The sequence below is a fragment of the Callospermophilus lateralis genome, chromosome 7, assembly GCF_048772815.1.
Source record: "Callospermophilus lateralis isolate mCalLat2 chromosome 7, mCalLat2.hap1, whole genome shotgun sequence".
NCBI lineage: Eukaryota > Metazoa > Chordata > Mammalia > Rodentia > Sciuridae > Callospermophilus > Callospermophilus lateralis.
The window spans coordinates 12288509-12311715 of NC_135311.1; the positions used below are offsets into that span (position 1 = coordinate 12288509).

At 46.6% G+C, this 23207-nt stretch overlaps 2 protein-coding genes across 7 annotated transcripts in view; one reads left to right on the forward strand and one right to left on the reverse strand.

Annotated features, from left to right (window-relative positions):
- Positions 1–488: 488 nt before the first annotated feature.
- On the forward strand, positions 489–10984 carry Pea15 (proliferation and apoptosis adaptor protein 15). Of its 2 annotated transcripts, none has more exons than XM_076862378.1 (5): positions 489–635; positions 3531–3644; positions 7126–7299; positions 8645–8800; positions 8942–10984. In XM_076862378.1, exons 3-5 carry the CDS (start codon positions 7128–7130, stop codon positions 9004–9006), a joined length of 393 nt encoding a protein of 130 aa, XP_076718493.1. In that variant the 5' UTR covers positions 489–635; positions 3531–3644; positions 7126–7127; the 3' UTR covers positions 9007–10984. The 2 variants fall into 2 exon arrangements, with proteins under 2 accessions (XP_076718493.1, XP_076718492.1); XM_076862377.1 differs by having other exon boundaries at positions 3552–3644.
- A 361-nt stretch (positions 10985–11345) lies between these two features.
- The window catches only part of Dcaf8 (DDB1 and CUL4 associated factor 8), a 46593-nt gene continuing 34731 nt past the window's right edge, over positions 11346–23207 (reverse strand). For all 5 annotated transcript variants that reach the window (XM_076862375.1, XM_076862373.1, XM_076862376.1 and 2 more), the window contains 7 exons: positions 21563–21635; positions 21041–21098; positions 20416–20523; positions 18921–19051; positions 14576–14695; positions 14041–14157; positions 11346–13465 (listed from right to left, as the gene is read on the reverse strand). In XM_076862375.1, coding sequence (XP_076718490.1) covers positions 13349–13465; positions 14041–14157; positions 14576–14695; positions 18921–19051; positions 20416–20523; positions 21041–21098; positions 21563–21635 — 724 coding nt within the window. In that variant the 3' untranslated portion in view covers positions 11346–13348. The remainder of the gene's footprint in view (positions 13466–14040; positions 14158–14575; positions 14696–18920; positions 19052–20415; positions 20524–21040; positions 21099–21562; positions 21636–23207) is intronic.

Genomic DNA, 23207 nt, shown 5'->3' on the forward strand with positions numbered 1-23207 from the left:
CTGGCTTCACCCTAAAGAGACAATCCATGGTTTCAGTTCAAGTAAAGGAGGTCATGTTGCTTCTTGCCGGGGACCCTCTGCTTCCACTTCCAGGGTGAATAAGTGGGGTCATTTACTACCAGTCCCCTGATCCATAAAGCTAGGAGAGCGGTTTTTCCAAATACCAAAGCAAATAGCTTAAGAGCAGACATTGGTCAAATCCCTAAACCCTGATTTACTAAGTCCTCTCAGGGGTCCCAGTAGTGGTCACCCAAAAATCAGAAGAGGAGGAAGGTGTCCCATTGGGAAAGAATTAAATCTGGACATTGTTTCACAGTTGAGGGGGGAGGCGGGCATCCCTCCGCCCAATTCTGTCCCTCTTCCTCGGAGCCTTCCAGAACCCCAGCCCCTCGGCCCCGCGTCCCCTCCCCCCTGCCGCTCCCCGCCCCCCGTCCCTCCCCGGCTCTGACATCACCGGCCAGCCGGGTGGGGTGAGGCGGCGCTGGGCTCGGGCTCGGGCTCCGCGGGCGGAAGAGGCGGCGGCGGCGGCAGAAGCGGCGGCGGCGGCGGCGGGAGCCGAGGAGGAGGCTCCGGACGCTGCTCGGGAACCGGGGACCTGGGAGTGCCCGCGCCCTGAGCTCTCAGCTCCGGAGGCGGTGAGAGGGGCAGAGGGGGCATGTCGCGGGAAGGGGACAGATTTGGGGTCTGGATTTGGAGGTAGGACACCCGGGATGCCGGGGGACACATAGGGGAGCGCCGGGACCCCGACTGGCCCTTTCGGTGTCAGGCCCGGTGGGCTCGGTCTCTGCGTGCGTCCGGAGCGCCGCGCTCGGGCCAGAGGCGGCGTGGTTGCGGCCGCCCCTTCCACGCCGATCGGCAGTTTGGGAGTCCGGCCGGGGCCTGGGATTAGGATGCAGCCTGCTTCCCGCCCAGCCGGCTCGGCCGGCCGCTCCCGCCCTCCCCACTCTGGCTCCCGACTCGCCTCCGCTGGCCCTCCGCTGGCCATCTCCAGCTCAGCCTGCCACCATGTGCCCTCACCCCTGCCCACTTGCACCTGGGAGAGAGGTGGGGCCGGGCTTAAGGAGGAAGGAGCTGGGGATGTAGGGGAATGGTGTATCTAACTAAACCCCTAATTAATTCCATATAATTGGTGTCAAAACTGACAGGGACACAAGCACACCTCTGAGAAACAACCAGCACTCACAGTGACACACACCCATGTGACTCTTACACATACTGGCTCGCACACATCAAATCACAGCCTTCCCTGTGCTACACATCCAACCACCCACCACAACCCACTGCCTCCCATGTGGAGTCTCCTGGACTATGGGGCTCCAAGACATCAGTTTAACAGGACAGCAGAGGAATGGACAGAAGGGGCCACTGTCCCCAAGACCATCCTGGTTTTCTGGGCAGCTTTAAAATCCTGGTCTCCTTTAGAACAAGGAGACAGGACATTGAAGACTAATGAGTCAGTGCTCTTAGCTGGGTAATATGGGTTCTGGTGGCCTGTCTAGCTGGGTCCAGTTAGAGCTTAGGGCACTGGGAGTGGCTAGTTTCTGGACATCAGAATGGCCAAGGAATGGAGGAGGGAGTGGAAGAAAGGGAGAGGAAGAAAAAGAATGAGTATGAGTCAGCCAAGGATGGAGCGCAAGTCAGAGGGAGACAGAATGAGAGGAATGTGTGTGAGAAGGAGACAGACATGGAGAAAGGGACAGAGCCAGAGAGGGTCAGAGATATAGTCAGGGAATCATGGGAAGGGAGAAAGTGAGAGAGAAATGGTCAGAGGATGCAAAAGAGTGCTGGAGAGTGGACTAAAAAGAAATTAAGAAGCATGAATTGGGCGTGGTGGCACACATCTGTAATCAAAGCAACTGGGGAGGCTGAGGCAGGAAGACCACAAGTTGGAAGCCATCCTGAGCAACTTAGCAAGAGCCTGTCTCAAAAGAGAAAAACAAAACAAAACAAAACAAAAAACTGGAGATGTAGTTCAGTGGAAGAGTGCCCTTGGGTTATAGCCCCAGTACATAAAAAAAAAAAAAAAATGCCAGAAGAAATTAGGGAGGATGAAAGCATGGAATTAGGAAGCACAGGCTGAATTTGTGTATCTTGTTTCTTGGGTTGTGTGTGTGGCCCCCAGGCTGTCAGAGCGATTAGCGTTAATTGCTCTTCCCTTTGCGGTTAAACACTCCATTGGGGAAATTGCCAAGGATGCCCTAGGCTGCCAGCTTTTCTAGGTGCCTACTTCCTCCTCATTTCTGTGACACCTGTGCCCATCATGTGCACATATGTTCATGCATGAAGAGGGTTACAGAGTCATACAGTGGGTCACTGTCACATAGATCCTCACCTACAATGTCAAGAAGGACAGACCCTCCAGACAGTGGGTAGCCAACCACTACATCTTCAGGTCTCTCCCCTCAAATACTGTATCAGGGAGGCTCATCCCTTCCTCAATAGTTGCTCTGAGTATTCAGATGGGGACACTGAGTTACAGAACCCTGGACCTCACCTCTTCCTAAATAGTTGCTGTGAGTATTCAGTATTCAGTCACTGGCCCTTGGAAGTTCATGGCTACTACTAGATGGGATGGGTGAATAGGCAAAGCTAGAAGGGATGAATGTCCATTGAAAGGGAAGGAGGAAAAGACATCAAAAGACTAGGGAGAGAGGAAATAGAGATGGGAGAGAGACAGAAATAGGAGTAGGCAGTGCCCCAGTCAGATCTTGGGTCTGGTTCTTGTATTAGACGAAGGGCTGAAGGCTTTGTCTCTGTCCCCATACCCAGAGGTTTTTCTTCTTGGCCTGAACATTTTGGGGTCCAGGTGTCCTGCCTCCCCTTACTCCCTGAGTGACTCTGAAACCTCAGAATCCTCTTTTTCCTTTGATACATGACTGAAGATGATCCTCCCACCCTTTCCCCCTAAAGAAAACCGGATAGAAATTTGGGGAGGAAGCCAAGTATGATATTAAAGGAAATAAACTTAGGACTGCTTGAATTTGGTTCCCAGATATAATTTAAAATAGGACAGCTAGAACCACACTCTTCTCCCTTCCCACCCGATACCTCGATTACTTCCTCCAACTTCAGGTAACAAGACCTACAGACTTGATTGCCTAGGAATCCCCTCCTTCCCATTATAGGTTCTTGCAGCTGTGCAGGATGGCCCCTCCCCCCAGCCTGAGGCAGCTGCAGCAGATGTGGAAGAGGGAGGGCACTCCTAGCTCCTAATCCTTGGCTTCTCTTGAGATTCTTAAAAATTTACTGAGCTAGGCGAGCCAGGCTTGGTGGTCATGCCTGTAAACCCAGAGACTCCAGAGAATTGCCCTAAGCAATTTAGGATGAACCTGTCTAAAAAGAAAAAAAAAAAAAAGAACTGGGGTTGTCGATCAGGGGTTAAGGGGTTAAGTGCCGTGGGTTCAATCTCTGGTACTAAAAAAAAAAAAAAAAAAATTACTGGAACCAAATTCTAGTGAGAGGGGATACTCTACCGTGAATTAATAGCAAAATGCACAGAAATTCTTTTGGTGCTGCCACTTCCTTCATAGGTGGTTGTCCCATTTTGCCAGGCTTCTCAAAGCAGACCCAGGACCTGCCTCCTCCTCCCCCAGTGCCTACGGAAGGAGCACCACCTGCCACCATCCCAACTCCTGCCCTAAAAGGTCAGTATATAACAATGCTTACCTCCTGCCTCTTTCTGTTTCTCAGCATCATCTTTGTCAGTTGGTTCTACCTTTGTTAGGGCTCCACCTGGAGCTAGTTTAGGAGAGGGAGGAAGGAAGGAAGGTATGAGGAAGCTGTGAGCAGCACACAGAATGAGCTGGGAGGGAAGGGGACCGACTTCCTGGCAGCCTCAGCTCCGGTTCCCAGTTCCTGCACTGGTATCCTGTCCTCAGAATGGCATCCGCCCAGGCTGCCTGGTGTTCCCTGGGCAGCCCTCTACACTGCCCCAGAGATCAGAAGGATTTTTCAGAGCAAGGAGGAGAGAAAACTTCTCCGTGGGTCCTAAGTAGTTCTAAATCTCTGATGAGGAAAGAGTCACGGAGGATGAAGGAGCCAGGCTCTGCCAAGTCCCACCACCACCGGACCCGCCAGGGACAATAGTTGATCAGTGAGTCTTGAGACCCATATAAGGGAGATTCCATCTTTCCACCGCCCCCAAATACCTCCCCCCAATCTATTCTGCCCTTGCCTCTGCTGCCACACCTGGGCATGGGCAAATGGGATCTAGAAAGGCAGGTAACCGTGGCCTTTCCTTACTCCCTTAGGGGGCCCTGTTCCTATCCTGTTGTCCCTTACTGCCCAGTCTTCACTCTCCTTCCATCCAGTGGTATCATTGCCCTGATGATTCGGGGGGCAGGGGCAGCACCCAGAACCAAGGTTGCTGTGCTAATAGCTGAGCTGAGGCTGCAGCCTTGTGGACTCTGAGCTCCATCCCCCCACTTTCCCCTAGGATTCCTCATTCGCAGCCTCAGTCTCTCCCTTTCCCGTCTCCTGCTCTCTTCCTCCGTTCTGTAGGCTCCCCTCTCCCTCTGGATGGGAGCCTGTGGTTATGTACTTTCTTACACACACTCAGCTGGTTCAGACACATACAAACACACATCCCACACACACTCACAGCCAGTTACGAGAACATCCAAACACACCCACTGCCTCCTCCACACACCTGTACACACACCCAGGGATCAGCATCCACACATACATAGAATCTGGCACATACACGTCACCCCCTTAGCCACTTTACATTCCCACCCCCATTCCTCTTAGGGGCCTTGTATCTGTTTCACTCTTAGAAAGCTCCTACCCACTGCCCCCAGCCTTGTGGGTGGGTGTGTCACACACACTAATCCCATTTCACCCACCTCCTTATAGATCTGTGTTTTAGATTGAGCCCTAAATCTCAATTCTTCCTGAGATATTCTCTCTCTCTCTCTCTCTCACACATACACACACACACACACACACACACACACACACACACACACACACACGCTTGCACTCATTCCTCCCACAGGACCTAACATATTTACAAACTCTTCTTCCATGTGAAACCAAGCCTGTTTTGACCCTAATGCTACCCCCTTTCCTAGCTGAAGCTGAGGGTTTGGTGGCAGGGTCCCATCCACTGGGGCAGGTTCTTGTCTCTTTCTCATGCTGTGCTTTCCCAGCCAGCATGCCCCATCCCCCAGTCCCTATCCTTATCTCTAGACCCCCTCCCCATCATAACCCTCCCATCTCCACCCTTTTCTGCCCTGGGATTATCAGTGGAGGCGGGGCTGGGCTCCAGAGCCTGCTGCTGTGACCTAGATTTCAAGGCTGGGATGGTTCCTGGTGCTGACAGTCGGAGAGCATTGTTCCTGGTCCAGCCTGGCAGGGCCACCGCTGGGCCCTTCTGTCTGGTTGCACCTGGGTGTGCAAGTGAGAGTGTCTATGAGTGACTGTTTCTTGTGGGGGTCGTGCTGGCCCTGCTGTCTGGCTCATTGTTTGTGTCACGGTGCCTGCCACCAAGGGAGGCTTGTTATTCTGGTCCAAGAAGGGGGCTGGGTGTGGGGACTTCTAGGTCCACACCTCTTATTGTGTGATGGCCATGCCTCTCTGCCTCAATTCCCCTACAATAGAGCCTAGAAGTAAGGGAAATAGGAGTGTATCAGTCAGCCTGAACCCTTTGAACTGCCAAATTCCCAGCCCAATGTTGGGGTGCTTCATGGGCATCCTCGGTCAGGGACAAGGTCATCTACCTTTTTGCTACCCTTTGTTCTAGCCACAGAGGGTTATGACATGCTTTCTTTTTTCTTTTTCCTTGATACTGTAGATTGAACCCAGGGATGCTCTACCACTGAGCCACATTCCCAGTCCTTTTTGATACAGGCTTTCCCTAAATTGCCCAGACTAGCCTCAAACTTGCAATATTCCTGCCTCAGCCTCTTGAGTTGCTGGGATTATGGGTGTGTGCCACGGCACCAAGCTTTTTTTTTGTTTTACCCTTCTGATTTTAAGAGATATACTCATTGTAGGAAATAAGTGCCTGTTTTGAGCTCACTACTAGTGTTTCACATTTTATCAAACCCAGCAAGTTCATTCTAAGGTTCATCCTTCTTTCTTCCTGTCTTAGCTACAGTTCCTATTTTAGGGGAGGGAGGCCTTGAATGTTCTTCACCTTCTTACCTAAGGATCATGAATGAAGGCCTAGATGATATGTGGCCTTGCCCAGCACCCTGTGGGAGGCCACGCTAAAGGCAGTGCCAGCAGGATGTTGATGCAGAAAGGGGTGGCAGCCCCCTTCCTGCCAGACTCTCCCGAAGCTGCATCTTGGTGCCCTTCCCCCCACCACCCAGCAAGCCTGGGAACTGGGCAGGGGGCCAGAGCCAGCCGCTTGGTATTCTTGGGCGCGGGGGCTGCAAGCACAGCACAAAGGCTGGGAGACAAGGCTGAGTGGGGGCCCCTGTAATGATGAAGGGGGAAAATGGGCAAAGTGGGGATAGCCCATTGCTTCCCCTTACCCCAGGCCCTGATGGCTTAATATGAGGCTATGCATGGAGGGGCCAGGGAACCATCAGACCAAGCAACTAGGCATCCTTCCAAAGTGAGTCATTAGTGGGGTGGTGGGCAGTTGAAGTGAGGACCCTTTTGCTTCTGGGGAAGAATGGAAGCTAACATTTCAACCAACCCCCCACCCCCAGTTCTTTTACAGTTTCTTCTTCCACAGCAAGCCTCTCCCTGTTGTTGTTTTGAGGTTGTTTTTTTTTTTTTTCTTGACAGGGGGAGGGGTTGGAGGTGGGTGGGGCATTTCTTGGGGGGGACTCTGAAACAGCGGGTGAGAAAGTCGGGAGCAGGTTGCCATGGTAACCGCCTCCTCAGTCAGGGGAGCTGTTGCCAGGGTTACTGTTAGAGGGGGAAAAAGACAGTGGAGGGGGGAAGTATGACTTATCACTCTAGGCTCCAGCACTGCTCCTGTCTTAAGTGTTTTTCTGTCTGTCCCCAATGCTTCTCCTAGGTCTTCATTTTCTTCCTCTGGCTCTGCCCACCCGTGTTCTAGACACATGCCTGGCAGGGCAGTGAGGGGGTGTGGATAGTGCCAGTATGTGAATCAGACTCAGTACACCAAGTCCAGAATCCTTTCCCTTTGTTGCCTCCCCACCCCAGTCATGGCCGAATACGGGACCCTCCTCCAGGACCTGACTAACAACATCACCCTTGAAGATCTGGAACAGCTGAAGTCAGCCTGCAAGGAGGACATCCCCAGTGAGAAGAGCGAGGAGATCACCACAGGCAGTGCCTGGTTTAGCTTCCTGGAGAGCCACAACAAGCTGGACAAAGGTGCGGGACGGGGCTTGGTCCACTTGGCAGAGAGATGAGCACAGAGCTCTCACACATGCGTGTACCTCTCGACAAGGCGAGAGAACGGAAGGGGCAGGAGGCGTTGGACAGTTTTCATTGTGCCCCTTGGCAGTAAAAGCATTATTCAGATACTCCTGTGCTATTATTACATATATAGAGAACATAAAAGCAATTTAAAAGTGGCAGCATTTAAAATAAAACAAATTCTAACTTTCTTTTATCTGCCTTTAGAGACTCCTGCTCTAGAGGGACTGGGGATTGTAGATTAGAGTGATGCCATGCAGCTGGGGGCTTTCAGGAGGACTTGGGAGTTTAAGATGGCCTTGAAAGGAAAGTGGAAATCCAGAGGGCCTGGTAGGCAGAGGGACAGACACAGAGGTGGGAGTTTCTGGTGTGTGTGGAAAAGCAAAGTCCTGCTTACCTTGACTGGGACGTTCTATATATTCAGAAGTAGCTGTGAAGGAATGAAGGTAAGTCAAAACTCTGTTGTGGAGGGCCTTGAGTGACATTTGAGAGAAAGTGAGGTGAGTGACCTCAGAGCTCTTCAGAAATATTATTCAGACTAAATTAAATGTGGGAGCAGGGAGGGGAGCTGAAGGACATAATAAGGTTAGGAGCCAGAGGTCTGAAGTCATCAGTAATATCTTGGAGCTGGCTGAAAACCAGGGTGATCATTCTTTTGGTTATGTCCACATCTTTCATTTAGAGTGACTTTTCTTACTAGGCCCAGAACTTCTCTTGGATCTCACCATTCCTACCCATGTGTGCTATTGGGAAATTCTTCCTGATGGTTGGATGAAAGTGGAAAAAGGTTAGGGAGGGTGGGGTATCTGGAAGACAGTTTTTCTGTTGTCCTTTCCCTAACCCTGCCAGGGACTTGCTATCTAATCCAAAGCCCTCTCTTTTTTTGGTGGTGGTGCTGGGTTTTGAATCCAAGGGCGCTCTACCACTGAGCTACATCCCCAGCCCTTTTTCTTTCTTGTATTGATATAGGATCTAAGTTGCCCAGAGTGGTCTCAAATTTACCATCTCATCTGCCTCAGCTTCCTACATTACTGGAATTACACGTGCCACCATGCCTGGCTCAAAGCCCTCATTCTAATTCTACAACCTAGAAACTTCACTGACCAACTCCCTGCCCTTCCCAGAAACAGTCTTGTACCATTGTGTGGGTGCTTTAGCTTTCTTTTCCTGGCTTAGTAGCCCAGCCCGTCTTCCAGTGTGGCCCTCTGAGAGCCAATGTTGTAGTAGTTCCAGAACACTGTCAGAGAGGCAAGGGGACTGCTACTTTCCAGCTCTGACCTAGTCTCCTGCCTTCCTCCAGACAACCTCTCCTATATTGAACACATTTTTGAGATCTCCCGCCGTCCAGACCTACTCACTATGGTGGTTGACTACAGAACTCGCGTGCTGAAGATCTCTGAGGAGGATGAGCTGGACACCAAGCTAACCCGCATTCCCAGCGCCAAGAAGTACAAAGGTAAGAGTTCATGTCTTTGGCATACCCCTTCCGTTATCCCTGGAATAAGTGCATTTGGGGAGCATGCATGTTGGTACTCAGTGGGTTTATCTGGCACCTCCCACAGCTTTCATCCCTGGACACATCCTTTTTTGCCCCTAGACATTATTCGGCAGCCCTCTGAGGAAGAGATCATCAAACTGGCTCCCCCACCGAAGAAGGCCTGAGCAAGGGGGAGGAAGAAGAGGAAGGTTGGACCTTCATCAGATCACTCCCTTCCCCAGCCTCCAAGGGAGGGGGCAAGGGCAGCACTCCCATGCACCCACTTACTAACCTGGTCCTAACTCCCTTACTGTGCGCGTGTGTGTGCGTGTGCGCACGCTCTGGCTGTCTGTCTATATGTCTAGCTCATCTAGTTCCTCCTCCTTGTGAGGGGGTGGGGGTCAGGATGGGGGGCTTAGTTTCCCCACTCTTAGGGGGAGGTGGGGGCTATTTCTATGCAAATAGAAATTGGCACATTCCTACTTCCCTTTCTTCCACTTTTCCTGACCACATCTTTTAAAATGTGGAAGCAGAAAGGACCTGCATTTTCCTACATTGAGGAGCTGAGATGGTGAGGTATGGGAATGGTGGGTAGATCTAAGGAAAAGCAGGGAAGGAAAGGAGGGAGGACGAAGAGGCCAGTCTCCACCTGAAAGGGGCAAAGAAAAGCTAGAGTTCAGTGTTTGTATCCTGATGCTGGACTAGCTAAAAAGTTCCATTTCCTGCTGTTCCTCAGGCTAGAGTGCCTAGGTACCAGCAGGTCCCTTTTTATGCTCCTCTCATGGGCCTACGATGGGTATAAGCCAGGGATCTAATGGAAGAAGACCACTGTATCCTTTCCTGGTCCCTAAAAGCAAATCCTATGGAGCAGCCAGCATTCAGTGTCCACCCCCACCCCCACCCCCCACCTTTTTGCTCTGGAAAGACTAGGCTGGGAACATGCACCACTGAGCCTGAAATGGGGACATAGAGGGATGGGCCCCTTTGTCACTCCTTTATTCCTATTCAGACTGTTGCACACACTGACCCCAAACTTAGGTTGAGAAATGAGATCCTTAGGTTTTAATCTCAACCTGCCCCCGCTATAGGGTCCCAATGTGGATATTGCAGGCAACTACCCTCTCTCTACTCAGTCTAGAACACCCCAAGCCAGAAAGAAGTGTTTTCCTTTGCACTGATCCCCATGCCAATTCAGTCTTCGGAGGGGACTTGGTAACCCTTCTCACTGACACCCCGGCCCCCTTGGGCTTGTGGACGCCTCCTAGCCAAATAATAGAGTACAGTGAGTGACCCCAGCCTCTTGCCTGTCCCAACATGCCCTTCCCCACCCTGACCGTGCTAACTGTGTGTACATATATATTCTACATATATGTATATTAAACCCGCACTGCCATGTCTGCCCTTTTTTGTGGTGTCTAGCATTAACTTATTGTCTAGGCCAGAGTGGGGGTGGCAAGGGAGTGCCACAGTGACGGGAGTGGCAGAGGCAAATTGCTACATATTCCGAACAGAAAAGCTTTTTATATTAAAAAAAAAAAAAAAAAAGCAAACCAAAAAAAAAAAAAATTAGATTCACATGCAAACTGAGACTATTTAGAGGAAGTTGGAAGTTAGCAGCTTTTAGGATGTGGGAGCAAAACTTCAGTGGGAGCAGCGGGCTGGCTGCTGGAAGAGGGAAGAAGCCAGACTGGTCAAAGTGCACCCTCAACTCCTAGCTGAGCCCAGTCTGTGTGTCCCCTCTGGCTACTGTTGCAGACACCTGCCTTAACATACACACCTCGAGTACTCCACGGTTTTGCCTTAAAGGACCTTCCCAACTCTCCCCAGCCCTGTCTGGCTTCTCCCTTAGGGAGAGATACTTGTAGAACTGGAATTAGGGAAATGAGCATGAACTGTCCTTTTATTTGGAATGTTATGTGAGAGGGAGAGGGAGAAAATGAGAATTAATAAAGAGCTTTCCTTATGGAATAAACAGGAAAAGAAAAGATGGGGTTATTTCGGCAGAGTCTAGTAGTTTCTCTGCAAGGCAAAATAATCTAAAAAGACTAACTTGCCCTCCCACCCTTTGTCCTGCTGTAAGGCTGCCCCTATCTTGTGCTCCTCCATCTGCAGTGTGCACGGCCTTGTTCTAACCCTGGAATAAAGGTGACTGATTGTACTGTACTGGATTCCAGAATTTCTGAGTGACCAGGATTTTGGAGCCTCTGTATGACTGGGAAGGGAGGGGGAGCAATATTTACCCCTACATTCTTTATTGTAGCCTGGTATAGGGACCCAGAAAACACCCCAAATAGGATCCTCCCCTCCTCATCCCCATCTGCAAAGGACCACTGAGCTAAATGGGGCCTATTTCATTTAAACCGTCTCCAACTGGAGCCTGAGCAAGAGAACTAGGTATATTCCAGACTGGGCTTCCTAAAATCTTAACATGAACAGAGGAAGTGGGCAAGACTAAGCACCTACAATGGAAGGAACAAAAGCAGTCTATAATGAATGAATGGGCCACATATCACACACAGCAGCAGAGTGTGGGGGAAAGCTTTACTGAGAAAATACAACAAATTCCAAAGTGCATGGTTTGAAGTCCCACCGTATCACTCCACTAGCAATAGGGAGACAAACCACTCGAGTCACTACACATTCCCTACCTCAGGAAGAAAGTGCAATAGCTAACATCGAGTCTGAGAGCTGCTAGGAAAAGGGGCAGGAGGAAGGAATGTCTGGCACTACCATCCTCTCACTTTTCCCCCCTTTTCTTCACAGCCTGGTTTAGTAGAATCCAACTGTTCCAGGATGCAGAATTCCTAACTGGATCTTGTGGAAATTGGGGGCAGAGAAATAGCAGCAAAAGCAGTTAAGGGCAAGAATTCAAATAGGATTTTCATACTCAGTGACAAGCGATAAGACAGGTGTCCAAACCCTAGCCATCAGAATCCTGTTTTCTTTCTTTTTCTGGGTACTTTGAATTGAACCTGGAGTGCTTTAGTACTGAGCTACAACCCAAATCTATTTTTTTTTTCCTTTTGAGACAGTGTCTCCATAAATTACTGAGGCTGGCCTTGAATTTAAAATCCTCCTGCCTCAGTCTCCTGAACCACTGTGCCTGGTTAGATTACTGTCTTGTCCCTCAATCCCAAGATACCAAGAGGTGGACAAAATTTATATAAAGTCAAACCCAAGAAATTTGCCCTTTACTATTTTTATTAGGAAGGGCTGATATGGAGCCGGATTGCTTAAAGAATCATAGCTAAGAGAATGTGTGTATTTTCTGTCATACACAAGATCGGGAGAGAGTAGGCAGTGGGTGGCAGCGCCTTTTCTAATGTCACAGGTCTGTCATGTTTTAAAATTAGGCCGGCCTCTGATTTGAAGACCCATCCTGGGAGCTCCCATGAGACTTAAGGAGAGTTAGGGGATCTGAAGCAGAATTTAGAGAAAATGTTTTTCCAACCCCTATATCCAGGCAGAAAAGGGCAGAACTGAGGATCCTTCCATTATTGAGCCTCTTAAAAACCTAAGAGTAAGCCCTAGGCTTTAAAGGCCATATATAAAGGGCACCTTAACCATGGGTGTCATTTTGACATCATTACTCTTGCTCATTCTTCCTTTAAGTCCCTTTATTGCATTCATAGAGAATATATAGGTATTTAAACTTTGACAATAATTTTAACTTGATACATCCAAGTTTGACTTGCTTTTTAATATATTTATAGATATAAAATTAGGCCTCTAATAGTGATAGGGACAGGGAGATTGCTGCCACCAAACAATTCTTTAAAAAAAAAAATAAAAAAATAACAGAAGAGGTAATATCCTTCCTATTCTTCTTCCACCTCTGCCCCTCCTCCCACCTCTCTCCAATCTCCTTCACCTGACCTATTTAGGGGGTGATGGGATGAAGAGAAGAGAGTGAAGGATACATAATCAAGTGCACAACACTGTGATGAGTACAGAGAATGAATGAGGTGGAAAGTGAGAAGTGTGGGATGGTTAAGGGCTCTAAGGACTTCCCAGAAAAACAGGATCCTGGGATAGATTTGCTCAGGGGGAAAACAATGAAACTGTCATAGACTTTAAAAAACGAAGGAAAAAAAAGGTCAAAAACCTAAACCAAAGAGCGAGTGGCACTCCTACCCTCCACTCTGGCCCCTTGGTACTGAACAGCCAGTTGTTGCCCTCACCCCACCCCCACAAAGGAAACAAGGGAGATTAAAAGAAGCCCCATTGCCTATCCTAAACCAGTTAACAAAACAGGCTCCCCACCACCCCCAAAAAAAAGCTTCAGGGAGAGGCCATTTCTGCTGAGTCCTTTGTGCCTCTCCACAGAACCCATTCCAGGGCTCAACTCCCACTCCTAGGTGCTGTCTGCTGGTTCAATCCCCCTCTGGTCTGTCCTTCTCTTGGGATGTCTTCTAAACAAAAAGTCCAAAGTGCGTTTCTGCTGAATTTAAGGGCCTGGGACAGGAAAGCAGTGCCCAGGCAGGATCGGGTTGGCAGCCCCAGCCCGCCCCTCTTAGGCATGAGGCCTCAGGATGGCATGCATTGCACCCGGTCGGGGCCCTCCTCCTCGTCCGATGTATCTGAGGAGCTGGGAGACTCGTCAGAGTCCGCGTCTGTGGCCCCAACCCCAGGTTCTCGCCAGCGCTGTGGAATGGGAAAGCCTTGTTAGTACTTTTCCTGATCAAGAACAAGACTGTAAGGTCTTAGCTAGGCCAGGGATCAGCAGTGTTTTCTTAAAGGCCAAAGAGAAGATATTTCAGACTTGTGGGCCACATGGTCTCTGTCGAAGCTATTCAACTCTGCCACTGTACCATGAAAGCAGTCATAGACAATATGAAGAATGGATGTGGCTGTGTTTCCAATAAAGTTTTATTTACAAAAACTGGCAGTAGGCCAACTGCCAGTTTGCTGACCCCTGCCTCTTCAAGCATGACAGTAAATACAAAAAAGTACCCTAAGACATTTCTTCTCCACTCCCTTCCCACCCTCCTACTATGGCCCTTATGAAGATAGAACTCTGCACGTATGGTGACAGAAGATAAGAGCAGACACCAACCTTTCCTCTGGGGGCTCTGAAGGGAACAGGGGACCAATGGATGGGAAACCCAACCAAGATCACTTGATTCCTCCTTAATTTAGTGAGGAGGTGTGCACTGGAACTTTGTAGCCCTCTTAAGAGGGTCACTGCCCTTGGGAGCTCACATTGAACCCCAGCTTACCCGGTGATGGCGTCTCTGTCTCAGGTGATGCATAAGAAACCAGAGCATGTGGCTATCAAACAGATCAGTGTGGTGTAAGCTATCTTCATCACGCTCTCGCTTGTTCTTCTTAATCACCTGAAACCCAAAAGGGTTGGGGTTGGGGACAGTAATGAATAGGGACCCTGGACCTAATCAAGAAGGTTGGTGTTCCATCCCAATAAAAGCTTCCTTGGGTGCTGTTACACTGAAGTGGAGCCAGATTCAATTAGGAAAGGAAATCCTGGGTTCAGACACTGAGAAGATGGGAGGCTTTAATACAGAATAATAGTTCCTAAAGATGCTCCCTATCCCATCCTACTATCAACAAGAGGAACTCATAGCTGTCCTCTGGAACAGGACTGCTCCTCCAGAGAGAAGAACAGGAATGTTTGGGGAGGGCATAAGAGTAATGTCCTTAAAGAACTGGGCAGCAAGTCATTCCTTCCTATGGCAATGAAGAATCCTAACAGCATGTGAATAAGTAGAAAGAAAAGTTCTGCAGTCAGCCACTTACATCCTTTAACCCGGTCAGCTCAGTAGAAGCTTCAGCTGTGGGTGCCCAGATCTTTACATCATGGTCTAGGCCACTGGTTGCCAACACTGGCAGATGAGGGTGGGGCTCAAGACAGTTGACCTGGTCAGGAGAAAAGGAAAACACAGGCTAAGTGGTATGTGGGAGCAGGGTTTAAAATCCACTACTCACCTTGAGCTCGCTTAGGGCTGAAGCAGCTTCTAGAAAGGCAGACCCTCCCATCCTGAGCTTAGGCCAAAGGGCCCCAAGGGTGGAGGAGACACTGGACAAACTGAGTACAAGACCAGGCCCCTCTAACATTTCCTATGCATTAGTCAGTGGTGGCTTCATTCCTGGACACAGCGAGTGAGTAGCCATGTTTACTGTTGGCTTCACAAGAAGGCTACAAGGTCTGGATGACCTCATTCACTCTACATCCTAAAAGTTCCAATTTGCTTGAGGCTCAAAAAAGAATAACTCAGTGGCTTTCATGAAGTTGTAAATAAATTTTTAAAAATGAAGAAAGCAGTAGCTGCCAGTGAGCCCCCAGAGAAGAGTGAGAAAACAATTATATTCACTTGGCACTGTTTACTAACTGGTGGAAGGCAGAGGCTGGGGAAGAGGAGGCTGAGCTGGAGGGGGAATGATGGAGGCTGGTGTCTGCTTTCAAATCCTATATATCGCAGGGGACAGCATCCTGCTATCTTCCCTAAGAACACAATAAACTCAGCTATAGGGCAGCACAATATAAATAAGGCAGCTCCCTGGAGCACCCACTGCATCAATTTTAGCTACCCTCTGTATTTTTCACTGATAAGTCTTAAGACTCAGGCAATTTCCTTCTGTCTGAAAACACCTATGCCCCCTGCTGTCTGATTTGGAAACTTGAGTTTTCCTAACAGGGCAGGGCAGGGCAGTTCCCATCCCCACAGGAAGAGCTAGATACAGATCTAGCTTGCTAAAGCATTTTCAGGCTTTTAGTCAGATGAGAAATAGATAAGACACCCTGCCTTGCAGTTGCCCTGCAGTCTAAGAAAATAATAACCCCTGGCAAAAAGCTTCTTTTATGGTTCTCTCTGGACCAATCTTCCCTGCCTTACCTTCAGTCAGAGAGCAACTAAGGAGAAGCTAGGGGCAAGCACAGAGAATAAAGCTGAACAGCAGATTCCCAACCTTCATTGACTTCTATTTTATAGATAAACAAATGCTCAGAGAATACAATCTAAATCTGAGCCTGAGATTGTGACTGCAGTTAATATCTGGCTCTTTCAGCAGCAGATATGGAGCATAAGGAAGGACTAGAAATAAACTCCATGGCCTGAAAATATTATCAAAAGGTATGTGTCAACTTACACATACAAACCTGAATTTATTCATCCAGCTCCTGATAAACCTTTGCTATAGACCTATATATACTCTGAGATAGCTGGGCTTCAACAAATCAGCAAAATTATAAAGCTAAGGAAAGCTCAGGGGAGTCTTAAATATTAAGACTAGGATAAAGCCAATGGCAAGAGAGGAACAAGAGAATAAATTACATACAGTACCTGAGGTGGAGCCTGTAGGGAAGCCAATAGAGAACTTCTGGACCAGGGACCTGGTCAATTCACCAGACCTGAATGCCAGAACTTACCTCTCATTAATTCTTGAGCAGAGAAAAGAGCTCTGGCCTTAGATGACTGGGCTGGGGGCATGTAGGAAATGGAATAAAGCATCAAAGTGCTCTCGGGAGAGTAAGGAGTTGTCCTTTGAAATTCCCCACCCTTGTCCCTGTGAAGTTGAATGGGAACAAAGAAAGGAACCCAAAATAAGAGTTAGGAGACCTAGGAAAGGTGGACGATGACTTCTCAAATTGCTCCAGTTCTAAGATTCTACTTTGTGATATAGAATTGTTTCACAATCTCCACTGAGGCTGGAGTCTGGTAACCTCCATTGCTGGAAGGTTAGGACAAAAAAAAAAAAAAAAAGAGAGAGCCAAGGGAGGATCACAGATCATGCAGCTTATACAGAGGCAAGAACAAGTAAGGAAGCTCACTTCAGTGGGCAGTCTCTATTTCTTGTTCTATCTAGTCTCTCATTCTTAAAACCACTAGAACTCAGGCCATTTCAAGTAGATGCTCTCCCCTCCTGAGTACCTAGGTTAATCATCCAACCCTGGTACTGGCTAAACTAAAAGCAAACCGGCCTGTAGAGTGCTTCTGGAGAACAAATAAGTGCTGGTCTGGGAGAAGGGGATTCATCCCTTCATCTCTCTGGAACAGAATGCAAGACAATAGTTGATTATCAAGAAAGGATTCACTAGCTCAAGTTTGAGATCAACCATGGCAACTTAGATTCTGTCTCAAGACAAAATAAAAAAGGCTGGGGATGTAGCTCAGTGGTAAGGTGCTCCTGGGTTCAATCCTAGTACCAAAAAGAGGGGTAGAGGTGGGGGAAGGAAAATCCCTTTGGATTTCCTTCTGATTACATGCCCATTATGTAATTTCTCATTAAGACTCCAGTGTGCCAGGTGCTGTGGCATATGCTTATAATCCAAGCAAATTGGGAAGCTGAGGCATGAGGATCACAAGTTCGAGGCCAACCTTAGCAACTAAGCAAGATCCTTAGCAATGTAAAGAGACCCTGTCTCGAAATAAAAACTAAAAGGAATGAAAGAACTGAGATGTGGCTTAGTAATACAACACCATTGGGTTCAATTCCCAATACCAAAGGGGGAAAAAAAAAAGACTCTAGTGTTTTGGATTTGTTAACTACAGATGATAGAAGGGGACCTATGGAAGAGTAGGAAATGAAGCAGGGAAGAAAGGGACACACCTTGTACTTCTAGACTTCTCTCCTCTTGCATTCAGGTTATAGAAGCCCTATTGTATATTGGTCCCATGTCTCAAAAATTTAGAGGAAAATCTGAAACATTCTCAGATCAAGGTAAGAAAAACACAAGAAGGAACGGGATCCTGATTGCAAGGAACCATTCTAAATTATAAAACCATTCTCTGGTAAACCTCATAAAGTCATGGCTAGGCTCTTTGAAGTTTCCCACAGCTTAGAAAGAATGAAAAGGAAGAAAGTCTAAGCAGTCAGTCTCAGTCATTATTTAGAGGCCACAGGTAACCAGACTATCTTGGGTAATTAGTACAACCTAGCCTTTCAAACTGTCTTTTTCCTATCTTCTGTGGTCTAAAAACCTTATAATAGGAAGTTCTAAACTTTTTTCCTAATTCTGGGTCTTAAAAAGAAAAAGTAACATGGTTAACTAGATATATCTTAAAAGGTAACCACTCTCCACTCCTTAACTTGATCCTCATTGTCTTTTTGCCCTATCTCCACAGAGGTTGCCTGCAAAACTCAAAGACAGGCAGACTAGACTGTGACATAATCAAGGGTTATACAGCAGGCATCCACTCTTTTTGAGAAAAAAAACATATTTTGCCACATTTGCTTTCTCCCTATACATGTACACATCCATTCGAAAGTAGGTGTGACATTTCAACCTTAAATATTTCAACATGTGTCGACTAAGTGTAAAGATATTTTTCTACATAAATATTACCAGATGATATAAATCTAATGTTGGATACCATGTTACTTAATATATAAACCATATACTTATTTTCCCAACTATTCAAAAAATGTTCCTTTGCACTTTTATCTGATCTAGGATAGGGGATGAAACCAGGAGGCATCTTTAACAGTGTATAGGTGGGGTGATGTGCCCTGAACTCTAATAGTCACTCTTCTGGAAAAGGTATGCTTAAGCTAGGTATGTTGGTGCACACCTGAAATTGGAGCCACTTGGGAAATGAGAGACAGTAGGATTGCAAGTCTTTGGCAAGCCTCAACAACTTAGCAAGGCCTTGTCTCAAAAACAAAGCTGGACAAGGTGATACACGCCTATAATCCAAGTGACTTGAGAGGCTGAGATGGGAGGATCTCAAGTTTGAGGCCAGTTTGAGCAACTTAGTGAGATCCTGTCTCAAAATCAAGGGCTGGGGATGTGGCTCAGTGGTAAAGTGCCTCTGGGTTAAAACCCCAGCACCAAAAATAAGTAAGTAAGTAAGTAAATAAATAAATAAATAAATAGGGTAGAGAGGTGACTCAGTTGTAAAGTGGTGCTGGGGACTGAACCCAGCAATCAAACAAACAAAACTGAAACCAAAACCAAACAAAAACAAAACACAACACAATACCTCTCAGCATCCTCAGACTATGCTGCCTTTTAATTAAATGTAGTTGGCTGGACCTCTAAGACATATTAAGTAGCCACAGTGAACATTCAGGGTCCCTACTAAAACCTACCTTATTGACCTGAAATACTATGGAGCCAGTCAGCTCAGCATACCATACTTACCACACCTCCCTTGTCCCCCTCCATGAACTGAATGATCTGGCAGGATGATTTTTCCCAGAGGAAGATGTGCCCGCAGTCACTACCGCTCACCACAAATTCACTCTTGGGGCCATAGAAATTGACGCCTTTTACTGAAATAAATGAGGGAACAAACCACATGAGGATTGGCATCAGGCCTATATATATTTCTCACAGGGAAAAATAACTAAATATTCACAAACTCCAAATTAGCTGCAAGCCAAATAATTCCTTTCATCTTTACAAATCAAACCAAAAGATTATGCATGTATAACAGATAATTATAAGAATCACACCAGTCCCAGAGACTACTTATATTCTCTCAACGAGCTCTACAGGGCAGAGGAGTCTCCAGTTGCTTAGCAATAGCCTGCCTCATTTATACCCTATCAGGTCTCACTAATGACCTTACCCGTCTGAACCTACATGTGCTAACTCTGCCTATTGCCAGGCAGCATTCACCAATGTTCTAGGATTATCATTACTATATATTTCATTGGTAATTTGTCAGTGTTTCTTGGGTCACTGGCTGATCTGAGACTGATGAAAGTATATGCCACAATCACCTAACTCATTTGAATTATGCTTTCTACCAGGACTCTGAATAACAGGGCTCCACCCTCTAAAATTAGCAAAAGCAGCCAGGAGTTCCAACTACTAAAGCCATCCATACTGGCCATGACGCTGTTACTCTTCCCGTGGGCTGAGATCCAAGTACAGATTTTTCCTTCCCTTCTCATCAGCTCAAAGAAAAAGTAAATGTAACTCCTGCCTCCAAGTCAAATTATGACAGGACTGTTAGGAATGGTAACAACAAAAGTCAGTAATTCCCCAACTTTTCTGTACATTAGAACAGGAACTTTACAAAAGTACCAGCACTCAAGTTGCACCCTACACCAATGAAATCAGAACATACGGGAGTGGACACCAGGCAATGATACTTATAAAAGACTATCAGGTGACTCTAATTTGCCCCAAAGTATGGAAACCATAGACACTGAATAAAAAAAGGTCAATCTTCACTGCAAATTTAAGATACTATCACAACTCCTCCTCCGCCTCACTCAAAAAAAAAAAAAAAAAAAAAAAAAAAAAAAAAAATCCTCTTCTACAAGCTTATGACCCATTTTAAGTAATTCAGCATCACTGACTAAAGCAGGTTTTCCCTGACTCCTTAACAAGCTCTTGTACCCATTTGGAATTTGCCTAAAAATTTACCTAAAATACAGAGAAAAAGGAAAAAAAATTAGTAAAGTCTTATGTTCAAACCAATTAGAAGCAACATTACTGCAGTGAAGATGCTCTCAAGCAAAGTGGAGAAAACATGAAAATGCCAGCCTAATGGGATCAACTCTCACTGCCCAAGGAACACAGAAGCCTATTCCTTAGGTAACTTCTTATGTACAAGCTGAACAAAATACTACGGTTCTCCAAGCCAATAGGATTTGGCCACAGAAACCTAGAAAAACAGTCTCACCTGTGGCATTATTTCTGTGGCCCTTATATCTCTTAACATATTGGGCCCCATCACTGTGAGAGGAGTTGAAGAGGTAAATGTCTTCATCATTATAACTGGCCAGGAGCTCTGCCAAGAACAAGAACACAGCAGTGAAGGCAAAGGCTGAAAAATGCAGGAATCAGGAGTTGGGGGTTGGGATGGGGCTTCTTGCCAGTAGTGCCCCCTCCTAATACCCAGGTGTAACACCCATCTTACTCAGTTGGAACAGCAGGCAAGTGAAGTTGTAAGGGCAGACTAGGAACACACTGCCAACCCAGGGGTAGCAGAGGAAGATCTCAGGAAGATCACATCCATTCACTCAGGATGAGAAAAGGCATAAGAACCTGCTCAGGCCAAGTAGCCTGGGCTTCAGGACAGGCCCTGCCAAATATCATCTGCAGCATTCTGCAAATGGTGCCTGGCATCTCCAAGGGTCACTGCTGCATCCTCCCACTATGTGCTCACCATCAGCAACTACTCCCCAGATGCTCCACTTGGAGCTATAGCACAGTGGTGAGCACTGGAGGGCACGTGCCTCACTGGCTCAGCAGCTCTCTAGACAGAGGAGGCATGCCAGCCTAGGAGCTGGGCCCTGCTCACGTACCTGTGCCGTCGTGGCTGTACACAAGACAGGTGATGTTTGCTTTGGACTCACTGTTCACCTGCAATAAGGAGCAGATACTGACTGATGCCCCACCCCCCCATTTGGCATACCATCTTCAGGAACAGGTTTTCCTTCAAACTCCCCTATATCTTCTCCCAGAGAATGAGAGAAAAACAGAGACAGATAGGAGTACAACTAATGAAACATGACCATCTCAAAGACGAAAGTCTTAGGGCCTTGTTGTCTTCTCTCTGCTAGCCATTTATTTCAGATACATGGTTTCATTAGGCCTCACCATGATGGTCCAAGGCTGTTACTGTTCTCTCTACTTTCTTGATGAGAAAATAGGCTAACAGAGGTGAACTGACTGCCCAAGATCACAAAGCTGGTAAGTTGGGAAGCCAAGATTCAAATCCAGGTGAAAATGCAAGCTCTGCTTTTCCCACTATACCAATAAGTTCAAAGGCCGACTTGGGATCAAGTCAGGGAAGCCAGGAGTCACTGGCCCTTCATGAATCTTACCAGGTGATGAGGACAGAATTTCTTGAGTACACCATTGTTCTCGTTCTCATCAATTTTCCTCTGGTCATAAATCCTGCAATGGAAGAAGCAATAGAAATGTCAAAACTTATAAGATGATCCCTCAAAGAGATGCAATTAGTGGCAGAAAGCAAATGGATGAAGATAAAGGATATTTTCCCCATCAAACTTCCAGTTCATGCTCTTTTATAAAGATCCTCCATTCCTCAATCCATTTTCAAACCCTAACTCGTTCATGCTGGTACTTTCCTCAATTCTACCAGTTTCAACTTTTATATCACTTTCTGCTTATTCCACTGAAACAACTAACATCATAGAGCTTTTAAAATGTATATTACCTATCCCAAAGAATTTATTACTCCTGGACAGAGATCATGCTGTTTGTAAGTGAATGGGTCTCTGATTCTTTTTTATTTGGCCAGTTCTCCCTCTCATACCCCACAACAACTATTAGAAAATCACAATTTTCTTCAAGACCTTCTCTCCTTCCTTTATTGCCATCAAGCAAACTACCTTCAGCATTCCTACTCTTTCCAATTCAAGCTTCATAAATATTTATGGCACAAATGTTTCAAGTATTGTGCTAAGTGTGAAAATGCGTTAAGGAAAGAGAAGGCAGATCCAGTCTTTATCCTGATTCAGTAGTCTTCTCTAATCTCCAAAGATGCTCTTAATCTCATCATCCCCAGGGAATTCATTTGACTAATTAGTTCCATTTTTCAATCTCTCCTTTCATCACTGTCAAACATTTCTTTTCTACTGTTGCTTTCTCTCTTTCCTTCTGCAAATTACTCAAAAGAACAATATAAATTCAATGTTTTCACTTCCTTACTTTTTGTTCACTTCTCAACCCACTCCAATATGGCTTTTACCCTCAATTTACCACTAAACTTCTTAGGCTGAAATCTTTAGTAACCTAACTGCCAAAGCTAAGAAGATACTTTTCAAAGCTTTCTCTCTTGGTCTGACATTGTTCATCCAAACTGCTTCCTTGAAACATCATCCTTCCTTGATGGCCAATCATTCCTCAGTAGGGTCCATGAGTTTGTCTTTGTTTATCCCTTAAATGCTGATGTTCCCCTGGGGCTTGGTGTTAAATTCTCATCTGACTATTTATACCAAGGAATTTTAACCTGGAGTCCAAAGAATATGTAAACCTCCAGAAACTGCTTATGCATATTTTTCTTTACTGATGCTTTAAGCACTACTTCCTAAATATGGATAAATGCCTTAAATCCGTGTTTCCAAATCATACTTAATATGAGCTCCAGACATACATCTACTTAACAAATGGATGTTATAATAGGTTCCCCAAAAGCAAACTCATTATAAACCTATCCCTTTCCCCTGAATCTTTGATAATGGAACTATCATAAATGGGAGTGATCAAGCAAGAAATCAGGTACCTTCTCTCCTATATAGCAATTCCTGTCTTGTCAATTTTACTCCCTGGGTATGTTTTTAGAAAATATTTGCTTTCTTCACCACTTATCATATTTTGCCTAGATATTAGCATTATCCTTCTAATTTCCCTGCTTGAACTGTCATCAGAATTATGTGTAAAACGCTAAATTTTATGTAAATTCCCTGATTGTATCTCCTCAGTGATTTTGTACAACCAACTGAA